This window comes from Choloepus didactylus, chromosome 7 (genome assembly GCF_015220235.1).
Source record: "Choloepus didactylus isolate mChoDid1 chromosome 7, mChoDid1.pri, whole genome shotgun sequence".
NCBI classification, from domain to species: Eukaryota; Metazoa; Chordata; class Mammalia; order Pilosa; family Megalonychidae; genus Choloepus; species Choloepus didactylus.
This window is the reverse complement of record NC_051313.1, coordinates 99,159,771-99,172,616: the sequence shown is the minus strand read 5'-3', so window position 1 is coordinate 99,172,616 and position 12,846 is coordinate 99,159,771. Positions and strand designations below refer to the sequence as shown.

The 12,846-nt window shown below is 42.0% G+C and overlaps 1 protein-coding gene across 9 annotated transcripts in view; it reads right to left on the bottom strand.

Annotated features, from left to right (window-relative positions):
* Positions 1-12,846, bottom strand: part of PKHD1 (PKHD1 ciliary IPT domain containing fibrocystin/polyductin) — a 473,530-nt gene that overhangs the window by 427,302 nt on the left and 33,382 nt on the right. For all 9 annotated transcript variants that reach the window (XR_005217861.1, XM_037842918.1, XM_037842911.1 and 6 more), the window contains 7 exons: positions 12,466-12,641; positions 9,549-9,687; positions 6,637-6,764; positions 4,238-4,422; positions 3,182-3,304; positions 1,866-1,971; positions 1,087-1,362 (listed from right to left, as the gene is read on the bottom strand). Coding sequence is in view for 8 of the 9 variants with exons in the window: in XM_037842918.1 (XP_037698846.1) it covers positions 1,087-1,362; positions 1,866-1,971; positions 3,182-3,304; positions 4,238-4,422; positions 6,637-6,764; positions 9,549-9,687; positions 12,466-12,641 (1,133 nt within the window). In the remaining variant the exon portion in view is untranslated. The remainder of the gene's footprint in view (positions 1-1,086; positions 1,363-1,865; positions 1,972-3,181; positions 3,305-4,237; positions 4,423-6,636; positions 6,765-9,548; positions 9,688-12,465; positions 12,642-12,846) is intronic.

Genomic DNA, 12,846 nt, shown 5'->3' with positions numbered 1-12,846 from the left:
TCTGTATTCCCTACCACTCAAGACAGTAGCTGGCTTTGCATGCCTATCAAGTAACCAAGCTCCATCAGTTAGCAGGCATTTGTGAAACACTCACTATGTGCAAAACTCATAGTGTCAATAATGTGTTGAATTGTCTCCCCAAATAGGTACATTCAAGTCCTTACCCTGTACCTGTGAATGTGATGTAATTAGTTAAGATGAGGTCATATTGGGTTAGAGTGGGCTCTAATACAATGACTGATGTCCTTAAAAAGGGTAGGAGATTTGGAGAGATAGACATAGACAGATGGAAGACAGCCATGTGAAGACAGAGACAGAAATTGGAGTGATGCAGCTACGAGCAAGGAATACCAAGGACTGCCAGGTGCCATCAGAAGCTAAGAACCGGTAAGGAAGGAGTCCCCCTAGAGCCTTCAGAAAGAGCTGACACCTTGATTTTGAACTTCCAGCCAGAAAAGTGAGAGATAACATTTCTGCTGTAAACAGGAGCTTAGGTGTCACACAGTCCCAGTTTTGCATCCTAGCTCCATCTGTTTCCGTTACGAAGACTTAAGCAAGTCACTCACCTCTTAAAACCACCATTATCTCCTGTGAAAAATATGGATAACAATTCCATCTTTTAGAGGGTTGGAAGCATGTTAAGAGATAAAGGGTGTAAGTGACTAACTTAGAAGAGGTGCTCAGTAACTGATACTATGGCCATCATCATCATTATTAGGAAACTCAGTCCCACAGAAGTAACTGAAACTTCTAAGGTCACGCCTCTGACTTGTGGTAGGACTAAATTGCAGGTGGACGTCCTAACTCCCACACAGAATTGTTTCCACTAGACCAAACAGTCCCAGTGACTCAGTGTCTGATCCAACTGGGCCTGACCCCGCCAGCCAAACTAAGATCCTTTCTTTGGCAAGTGAGTTCATTTAATAGCCCAGATGTCTTATTGCTCATTAGAAGAAATTCTGATGGCAGAAAACAGAAAGTTGTGAATCATAGTGGAGATGGAGTTTATCACATGGCAAGGCTAGATTCCTACACATGTCCAGGCTTCAGAAGGTCAGATGGAACATGAAGACTTCCCCTGATTACCAATCTCGGCAGCTATGGAAGGCTCCACGGCATCCATTCTGGGCTCCACGTTCAAGAAGAGGCCTTCTCCACTGGCACTGATGGCAAGACCAGAGGGTATCACCAACATCGAGATCCGATGCACTCCAACTGGCAGCAAATCCATCTGACAGACCACGTACGTTTGGTTTGAGAAAATAACTTTGCAACTCGTTTGGTTTACCGTAAGCTGCAAAGCCTGCGAGTCACCAGAGAAACCAGTTCCAATAATATAAACCAGTAGGTTGATGTCACCATCTTAAAGGAGGGAGGAAATTTAGAAAACAAAGTCATCTCTCAATCATATCACTTCATGTAAGGAAACTCTCTCTAACACCAAATATTTATTCCCTTTCACATGCCCCTCCTAAACATTCAGAGACGTGATTGCTGATCCAAATATTGGACATCTGCATTTACTACTGTAATACACAGCCCGCATCTGAAATTTTCTCAGATTAGTAATAAGGTTTTACTGCTCAATTTAAAAAAATGAAAATAAAATCCAAACAAAGAAAATTTAGAACAATGAACAAAGAGAATAAACTTTTAAGTCATCAAAATTCCCCTGGTCTCTATTTCCAAATCAAGACCATGTCATTTAGATTGCCCCCAAAACTCCACTTTCTGCTGTCTTATGCAACCCCCACCTCATGAACTGATGCACCTTCTACGTACCACATCATCAGATACACAGCCTCTAACAAAACCATTCTGGGTCTGGGTTTGTGCCCATCTTAGTGCCAAGTCACAAATCATACCGAGGGAACACCATGCAGAATGGACTCGGGGAGTTGACGCTTGGAGATACTGGAAAGAACAGGAGCCTGAGCAACGAGCTGGTACCTCGTTCACCCGAACAACCACCTGACAAACAGCAAAAAAATAAAAACGAAAATATGCACTTCACATCCACAAGGGTTTTCACAAAAGTTGTGCATTTTTCCCAAATTAAAATGTGTTAATGATTTATTAATATTATTCTCATTTCTTTCTTCTATGTTCCCAGTAAAAAAGGCTAATTTGTAATGAATGGCTCAGAACATATTAAACTTCCTGAAAATGATGGTGAGTGTGCTGAAACCTAACATTTCTGCGATTAAATAAGCTACATTCTTGGGTAGATTCTCTCCATGTCATATAAAAGCATATTTAACAAGATTCAAACTGTACGAGGACTTCCTATCACTCTGTATTTTCAACCAGGTACCTACTTTCTGTGTAATGCCCTTTCTTTGCTGGTAAATACCAATGAAACAGGCACCTTCCTTCCACCATCACTAGAAGGATATAGAACTGAAAAACGGTATATTTGGACATTTGGTTGGGGTCTGTTTTGTCCTAGAATGGTGGGTCTCCAAGAAGAGACTAGACGTCTTCCCCTCTCCCTGGAGCTAGTAATCTAGAAGGACTCAAACAATACTCAGAGATGAGGAAGATAAAATAGATACGTCAATTGACTTTTGCATATAAAACTGGATTAAAAGCACACACACACCAAACTGATGTTAGTGTTTTCTTATGGAATGGCAGGGGTAATAAAGAACACCAATTTTATCTATGTTTTATTTTGTTCATAAAGACAAAAATATAAAAATATATATATAAATATATGTCAATCCTTGGTTTGGGTACCCAGGTGTCAGTCTTATTGTTCTTTGTGGGCTTCCTGTTGTGAATTTTTCTCAAATTCAAAGTAGATGATATAACAGGAAGATGGGAAGAAAGAGAAAAGGACATCTTAAAGAGGAAAGGGTCAACCTAGCCCATTTAATTTCCAATGCAATTGTGTGAAGGCACAAACCAAATTTAGTATAAAGGTTCTCTATTTTTGTACCCTAATAACAGCATTAATAATTATGAAAATAGGATGGTGGGTTAACCATGCACTTATGCTTCATAGTACTTTACATTCCCTGTGGCATCAGAAAAAGGACAGCCATACTTGTCCCTGTCTTACTGATTGGAACAATGATGACTGGTAGCTAAATCAGTTGGTCCACATCACAAGACACTGAGGAGCTTGAGTTGGACTTGAAGCTGGTGCTTGCACTCCGGGTGACCCACCCCTTCTCACCTGTGGGTGCTGGTGGGCAGTCACCAACATGTCTCCAAATATGGGTCCAAGAAAAACTCCACCATCATACAGCACACGAGTGGTTGCAGCAGTATTCACTCCAGTTAGATTTTCATTAGACACCTGAGATGGTTACATTTCTGGTCAATTCTGACATGGAAAAGAAATCTAGTCTTGATTAAAACAAATGATAAAAGGTCTTTTTGCATTCTGCTTGAGATCATCAGACAGCTAGAAAAGTGAAAGTGGAGTGACAGAGGAATAACATCTAGAAACCCAACAGTAACTAATGGCTAGTGAAAGCCCTAGTAGACTAGAGGAATATTTATTTGCAAGTGAAGTCGCCTAAAGAGGCATTACACAGCAATCTTCTCTCTAGGTCTTGAGATATTTTGTTCCTGTATGTTTCTCTATCTTATATGTGTTTGCAATTCAAAACATTAAATAAATTGTAAGGAAACAAGTGTTATAAGAGCAAGGATTCCCATCCTTCTTCCGTCTCCACCCAAGTATCTTGTTTGATGACCAGATGATCCACAATACCATGTAACTGGGGTAAAATTTGATCTTCGGCTTCACTTTATAATAACCAAATGCTAGATGATCAGTAGATTATTTTTTAAAACCCTAAATATGCAACAACAGCTGGTTTTGTCATTATCCAAAGACAGCAAATCCTTTTCCAAACTTCCTTCTGCTATGCCATCTGCCTCCATGATAATCTAAGTCAATCACATCTGCTCAAATTATGCAATAACAGATGTAGAATTATTGTATGGTGGACACTGACCAACAACTTCTCTACCTAAAGTGAGTTAGGAAAGGAGATGGTGGGTTTAAATTGCTTCATCAGGGATATGAGACACACACACAAAAAAATTGCTGAAAAACTTCCAGGAAAGAAGAGCAGAGAATTCTTTCTTAAATGTTCCAACAAAATCAACAATTCTTGCTAGCTTCTATTTGTATGATTCTGATTTTTTTTTTTTTTTTTTTTTTTTTACAAATTGCTCCAGAGCACCAAATCCTCACTACCACAAAGGGTAATGTACATACCCTGATGAAATTAGGTAAATCCCCAATCTGGGTGGACCAAGACAGTGTCCACACATGTTCGTAGCAAGAGCTTAGATCTTCCTTCACATTCAAGTCACTGACATTGAGGTACCTAGATGTGAAGTCATCAGCATTGTTCTGCAAGAGCATGCGAAGGTCACCAGCAGAAATATCCACAGGGACACCTGTGAGAGAAGACTTTGTTATATAAAACACAAAACACTAATTTATCCATTGCACAGGCTCTCATTCTCAAGAATAACAGAATAAATGTCAGGGAACCTATTAGAATTTTCAAGAGACTCTCAAGGTCAACCTGTAGCTTCAAAAGAACCCTAAGCCTTAGTTAAACCATTTCTATACAAGTAGATACCCACTTTTTACATCGTGATGCCCTTAATCAGTATCACTGTAGCAAGGAGAACACAGTCACAGACAGAACTTTCTCAGCACTGTGAGTTCAAAATGCAAACCCCACACACCCTGGTAATGACTGAAAGTCTAGTTAAATATTGAGTTTTCCCTGGAAAAATTTAGATAGCCCAGTGAACAGAGAAAAGTTGTCAACCTTTCTCAAGGAGTGAGGGAAGCACATAGCAGATGAACCCATAAAACCCTAGTCAACCCAGCTGAGGAATGCTGGCATTCAATTTGGGTTTCTCTCTTAGAATGTCCTCTAAGCCCAACCACCTGCTTCCCCATTCCATACCCCCTCAGAGAAATAACACCACTCTGCATTTGGATCCTGCTTATTTATGAACCCTGCTTTATGATTCACCAAAAGTTTCCATTTAATTAGCTACTCACAACAGCCCTGTGAGGTGGGTCAGATGGGCATCCTAATGCTTACTTTAGAAGGTTGAAGAAAATAAGACCCAACAAGATTCAGAAGCTTGCCAACCAAATAAGAAAGGTTTAGATGAAAACCCAGGTTGCCTTCTACCTAGTCTAGAGACGTATTCTTATTCCACACTGCCCTGAAGGGTTGATAAAATACCACAATATTTCTAAAATGCAAACACAACCCTCACCCTTCTTAAAAACATTTTTGATATTTATAAATAATTGAGGGTCATGACCATTTCAAAACGCCAAGTTGAGGCTGACTTTCCCCAGCTATTTTGGAGGCAGTGATGTGAGGATGTCAGCAAATGAACACGATGGCAGAGTAAGAATCTCTACAGATAAGCTGCAGTTCTCTCAGTCATGAGAAGGAAACAGAAATATGAGACACTAATGGACTTCATAGAGTCAGGGCACTGTTGGTGATTTCTCAGATTCCAATAACCTAGGGGCCCTCAACTTCTCCTAAATTGACCCATCACTGTAATAACACCACTCCATTCCTCCCACCCAAGAAAATCCCTTGCAAGCCCAGCATCTTTCTGCTTGGGAAGGCAAAAGATTTCTGGACCATGACCAGTTTCTATACAGCCACTCTTGAGTTCTCCTGAACCTCCCTTCTGATTCCCCTGTGTTTCTACCAAATAAATAATATATCATAGTCACTCCTAATCCCTGTTATTTGTAAAATGTGTGTATTCTTGAATATTTGGAAACCATTCTGTTCCAGCAGCATCAGAAGGCTCTTTCTACTATTGTTACGTAGAAATTCTCACTAGGCGTCACCACTGAGTTTAGTTCTGAAGAGCTGTGGCTACCATGGATCTTGGCTCAGGGAACTCTGGAGAAAAGAGGACCGCCTAAGAACCAAATATCAGAATTCACATTCAGACCCTGTCACCAACTATTTGTATGATCTTTGGGCAAGTCTCATTGTCTCATTTAATGGCCTGAATGGTGGCCCCCAAAAGATATGTCCTCAACCTATTCCCTGCAACCTGTGGATATTATCCAATTAAGTTAGGGATCTCGAGAAGAGGACTTAAGTCTCCTGGATTATCAGGGTGGGTCCTAACTGTCATCACATGTATCCTTGTCAGTGAGAGCAGGAGTTTGAGACAGAAGAGGAGGAGCCAATGTGACCACAGGGGCAGAGGTGGAAGTGATTCAGCCACCAGCCAAGGGATACCTCTGCAGCCACCAGAGGCTAGAAGAAAACTGATTCTGCCCCAGAGTCTCTCAAGGGAGCAGGGCCCTGCAAACACCTTGATGTTGGACTTCTGACCTCTGTGAGAGAATAAGTTTCTGTTGTTTAAAGCCACCAAGCAGCCCAAGGAAGCTAATACGCTCAGTTTCCACATCTACAAGATTAAAGGTTGAAATCCTATTAATAATAAGTTCCTTCCAGATCTTTACTTTTAAGTCATTTTCAGGCACTGGAAAATAAACAAAACAGCTTTAAGACTGTCACCCTCCCTGGCAACCTCACAGGACATTGCCTGGGAATGCCCCTAAAATTGTAAATGAAAAGTGTGTACCCCCAATTGCCCCCTTACCAGGTATCACTGTATTAGAAAGTTGGATACGGAAGTGTCCTCCTAAAGGCGGACTTGTCTTCTGTAGTCTCTGTGTTGTCACCTCAACCAGTTTTGAGCCTCCTTCTGTTCCTTCATCTGGCAAAGGACTGCGGCATGTGAAAAATAAAGCATTAACAACAGTAACCATCAAGAAGAGCCACTCCACCTCAAAGATCCAGCAATCCCCCTTGTGTCCCAGCCATGAGCTGGAGCTCCCAAAATTGGGTGTCCCTCTCATATCACAGCAGGAAAAGTGCAGAACAAATACAGAATACTTCAAGAGTATTCCAGCCTTGATCCTGCACTGAGCCTTGGAGCTCAGGGATCCAGAGTGAAGAGTGATGGCTTTGGCCACCACTGTTCTGATCCTGAAGCAGAGTTGAAAGGGAACTGGGTTCTTTCTAATCACATTTGCATAGTCAAAAGGGAAGTCAAGTTTCATGGCTCCCTTCCCCCTCCCACCGTCCCCTGTTGAAACCCAGGCCACTCCATCTAGCAAAGTTCTTATCTAGTCTCTGGGTACAAACACACTGCTTGTGTTTTGTCCCTGATCTTGCTTCTAATATAACAAATGGAGCAAATAAATTGTGACATACCCATGCAATGGAATATGGTTCAGCCACTGAAAATCACATTTTAGAAGGTTGTTTAAAGAAATGGGGTAATATTTAATATATGCTCTTAGGTGAAAAGGGCACTTACAAATACACTATGCAATGTACAGTCACAGTTTGATGTTTAAAAAGTAAATATATACATGTATATTTGCATATAAACTGCTTGGGGAAAAAGCTGTTAGATATGGACCCACCGCTGCATTAATAGAAGATATGTCTGAGCAAAGGGACTACGAGTACTTTTTATTTTCTATGTATTTTTCTGTACTTTCCAAATTTTCAACAATGAATATATACCATTTCTATCACTGATAACATTATTTAATTACCACATATCAACAGACATGCATACAAATGTACATAAACAGACAGTGATACAATCTGGGTTGGGGAGTATGTGGGAGAGGACAATCTGAAGGTTATCCTCTCTTGCTCAAGCCAGTGGCACACAGAAGGAGCTAAGAAACTTGGAGAAAATTCAGAAGAGACCACTCTACATGTGTGCCTGATCAAAGTAACCAAAATTAGCTTCTCTCATTACAGAGTTACCAGTTACGGCATTCGGAGCATAGGACATTTGGCACCTCCATCTCTACCACTGAAGTTCCCATGCCCTTTCCTACTATTTAACAGTGTTTTTTGCTTCTTTTCCATTAAGAGGACACTATGTCAAGGAGAATGAAGCACAGATTCAAGGTTTCTGTGTCTGCCTTTAATACCAAGCCACAAGCATGTGAAACATGCATGGAACATAGTAGAAAGAGATGGAAGAAAGGAAGAAATTTTAAAGGCAGAACATCTCAATCTTCCTATCCTACTGGGCTTTAAGTGAAAAATTAAAAGAATGAATTAGAGCATACGTGTGTTCCAGAAACTCAGAGTACCCTCATCCTTAGTTACTGCTTTGTGAACAGTGGCTAGAGATGTTTGACCAGCAAGCAAAAGCAACGCTTATGGGGCTCTAGTGCCACCTGGTGGTTAGTTCATAGAAACAGCTATTTTTGTTCCTTAGAATTTCATTCTACTTCAAAGGATTCCAAGAAGATTAATACATGGGAATGGAATTAGGAAAGAGGACAGAAAAGAAAACAGCAGTAATGTGAACTTTTGAACAGCATAAAAAAGGAAATATTTTTAAACAATTTCACTAGAAACTTTCATCCTTTAAGCCAGTGGTTCTCAAAGTGTGTTATTAGATCAGCAGGATATTGCCTGGGAATTTGTTAGGAATGCAAATTCACAGGCCCTCCCCCCAGATCAACTAAATAAGGGACTCTTGGGGCAGTGCCCAGCAATCTGTGTTTTAACAAGCCCTCTACCAGCTAGACATACTAAATGGCCACAGTACACCACGTCCTTACCAAAAGTAGTCCCCAAATACCTAGGTCCCTACCTGAGATTCTATAAAAGATTCGCTCTCTAAATTTTATCTCTTAGAAACTTAAATCCACCAGAGTGTCCCTATGTCAGACAAGTCCTAAAACCCAGAGGCAACAGCCTCTTCAAGATCAACTATCAGATGCCACCCCCTTCCCCATACTGTCGACACCCTTCAATATGAACAATCTAGGGTGCTCACTGCCTAGACACCACTGAAGATGGAGAGATTAAACGAGAGGAAGGGGTAGCAACAAACAACATAAGATTTAACAAAGGTCTATGAATATTGAAACTTAATATAAATATATATATATATATATATTTTTTTAGATGCTGGGGTGTTGGAATAGCTGGAGGGAGGTAAATGACATGGTGGAACTGTAACCTATAACATCCTTTGAAATTTGCTCCATAGCTACTCTTTGAATTGTGCTTTGAAAGTCTTCACCTTTCTGTATATACCTTATATTGCATATGGGGTAAGAACTGAGACTGTGGAACTGTAATCCAAAACAATTTTTGAAATTGCCTATATAACTGCTTCTGAGCTGTACATCGAAAGTTAACATCTTTTTCTATGTATGATATATTTTACAATAATGGAAATAGCTGAAGTTGTGGAGCATGACATTCTTTGAAATTTGCTCTCTAACTACTTGTTGAACCATACTTTGAAAGTCATCTTTATTATGTATATGTTAAAGTTCATAATAAAAAAATTAAAAGACAAAAAAACAAGCCCTCTAGGTGAATCCGATGTTGCATAATGGGTTAAGAACCTTTGTTTTAAGCAATAATACAGGCCACTTTCCTTGATAAAATTCCCACCTCTGTGTTCCCCAAAGCCAACTAGCAATCCTAAGGATGGATGGATGAACAAAGACCATTGCTTACCGTGCTCTGATGAGCGGGAGCTCCATGCCACACCCTGCCAACCAGAAGCTTACATTGTAGACTGGAGGGGATCCCACTACAGAAAGTGATTCCACCAGGTTTCCACCTGGGCGAGCTCTTCCAGAATCAGCCTGAGAAACTAGAAATCAAAGTTCCAATAATTATAATTCTTATCTAATTATAGAGATCAACATAACTCAGGATGGGAGACCTACTGTATGTAAAAGCCCAACTGGAGATGCTGAGTTACAGCTCAGCATGTACTTAAAACATGAGTTCCTACCCATCCACTGTCATGGAGAGCAAAGGGAAAGGAGGCAGGAGGGCCCACTACTAGGTTTAGTACCAAAAGGAAAAGGCAAGGTCATGGTTCAAGAAGACAAACATTGATTCCATAGCAAAGTTCAAAAAGCCCGGAGCCAGTCAATGACACCCTTGGAGGCAGTTCTACATGGATGTTCTTTGCAGTAAAGACTGCACCCTTTCCTCCTTTCTTCCCCAAGCTCCCTGGCAACTCCCAGGATGCACAACTGATCCTCCTTAAGAACACTGAACACACAAAGCACATGCTCAAAGTACTTGATTTCATCCACAGTGTGAAGTCCTGCAGAGTACACTATGTGCCGTGGAAAGAGTGCAAGGATTAAAGACAGAACACTGTTCAAATCTCAATTTTTCCATTTCTAATTGTGTAGCCACTTGGCTAATCAACATTCCCTCTCCATTTGTAAAGCAGGGGTAACAATATATAATGGCAGAGTTTGGGGAGATGGGGATGTACAACAACCAGCACAAGAGATGTTAATATCCTTTTCCCCACCTCCTATTAGACAGCTTCTTCCCCAAGACTGGTTACAGTCAAGGCTGTGAACTATTTAAGGGCAACATCTTTATCTTATCCATCTTTGAATGCCCAATGCTTAGCACACCACCAAGGCACAGAGTAGGTGTTCACTAAGCGTTCATTCTCTCAGCTGGGTAGGGAGTCACTGGCAGCTCGGCTCAGCTCTGGTGTCAATGGCCGTATGGTTCCAATCTCCCCCACATCCCAGCTGTGGGATTTGGGGCAAGCTCCTCAACCCCACTAAGCCTGGGGTTTCCTTGACTCTAAAGTAGGGATAACTGGACCACCTCTGGGGTTCTCAGAGCTAAATGAGAAATGGTAGCTATGACTAGATAAAGGAACCTTTGTAGAAGACATTAAGTGGTAGCTTTTAATCAAGTGTTAATGATCAGATAAATAGCATACAATTAATTATGAATATTGAGCCCAATTGTATTTATGTTGACATTTAAAAATCTTCAAATCAAAGCGGGGTAATTAGACAAAGTAGAAAGCAGATTGTTTCAACCAAGCCACCCTGTCTTCTTTCTTATCTCTGCCCTCTTCTTTCCTGCCTTCCTCCTCACCTCCCTCCTGGATAATTCCAGATGCTGGAGGATTTGGTGGCAAAGAGGGGGAGTGGCAATAAGAAAGGGCTCTGGATCCCTGGCTTGAAGGGTTTAGAGGGGCGGCACTGCCTTTAAGGGGGAGAGAGAAAGGGAAACTGCAGTTGTTTTCTAGTCCTGAGTTGTGCAATCAGCGGGTTCAAGGGTATGAAATACTGATCCCCTCAGCCCTCTAGGAATTTGGGCAGGACTAGGGGGTCACCAAAAGCCCCTGATCAGTTGTCTGAGACACCAACAAATTCAGGCAGTTATTCTGACACACCATCCAAATATGGTCAGGAAGTAGTGGCCTGGTCTGATCCAGGTGCTCCACACCCACTTAAGCCACTAAAACAGATAATAGATGAATTTTGATAAGTATCAAAGATGATATGATTTCAGGACTGATAAAGTGTGCCACCCACTCCCAATCTCTCTTGCCCCCAGCTCTGCCATTTGTAGGCAAAAGATGGAAAAGGTGCACATTTTAAAACTGCAATTCTGTCAAAAATGGAAATCACTGTCTCATCCTTTTCTCCATGGAGAGGGAATCTACAAAAAGTAGGAGGGCTGAGCCTCAGAGCTCCAAAGGATTTGATAGAAAAGGAAAAGTGAGCAAAAGTTGGGAGCCTGAAGGCCCTGAAAGCAAAGTGCACCCTTTTGTCTTGACCATGGGCTTCTCTTTCCCCAGGGTAGGTACCTACATGGTCAGCCTCAGAAGAACCCCTGATGGGGACTTTGTCTCTAGGACTTGTGGGCAAGGAGAGCCAGTGGGATGACTGGGCCCAGAAGAGGCCAAGGGAGGCTTGGTGGAGGAAGGGGCTGGGCCGGAGCGCTGAATAGTGGGAGGAGTCTGGATGGGCAGAAAGAGGACACAGGCATTCTCGTGAGGAAATAGTTACCCTCCACACTCTCACCGAGTCTGGGTTGAGGGTTGTAAATCAAACCATTTACCTGTTTCAGGGCCAGACACTGCTGTGTTCCCTGCAGCACTGTGTATGACAGACATTAACTAATGGAGTGGTGGAAAAACCCTGCTGGCCTAATAACAATATTGATAATAATGGTGATAATAGTAATTATTATTATTACTATTCTACCTACTGAGCAATTACTATGGTTAGGAACTGTGATGAGTACTTTACATTATACATCAGTTATTCTTCACAGTAATCTGATGAGATAGGGTCCTTATTATCCCCATTTTACAGATGAGGCAACCAAGGCCTCTCAGCAAGAAAGGGGCAAAATTGGGGTAAGAATGTGGCACCTGATATTACCAAACCTGAAACACAGGAACTAGTAGCAAGAGCAAGCAAAGGGGCTAAGGTGGCACAAACCCAACCCTGCCACCTTTCTAAGGACCAAGGCAGGCAAGACGGAGAATCACCTGCTCCCTCCCCATCAAAGGAACAGCCGCCCCTAGCAGCTAAGTGTGAGGTGGGCACTTGATGGACAGGCAGTAGAGGAGAGTGGATTTGATGATCACCTGTTAGGTCTGTGTCCGTGATAATAATTTCATCCACAAAGAACACGCCCAACTCATGAGCCAGAGGGAAGAGGTCGATCTGATGAACCAGCACTGAGGAACTTGCCAGAGGGGGCTGGAGACACCCAGAAGGACGCACACAAGTCTCCCAGAGGTCAGTGCAAGTGAACTGCCAGCTGAAAAACAAGTGTGGAGCAGGAGGGACCCTCAGTGTGTACCTCCAGGTCCCACCCGTTGGAGTCTGGTTCTCAAACTGGAGACCTGGAGACAGGGAAGCCAGAGGGGAGATTCCACAAACACCTTCACCCAGTCCTGGGTGCTCTGGGCACAAACATCCCACCCAAGGCAGGCTCAGCTCTACTTCTGATATAACATCAGTGG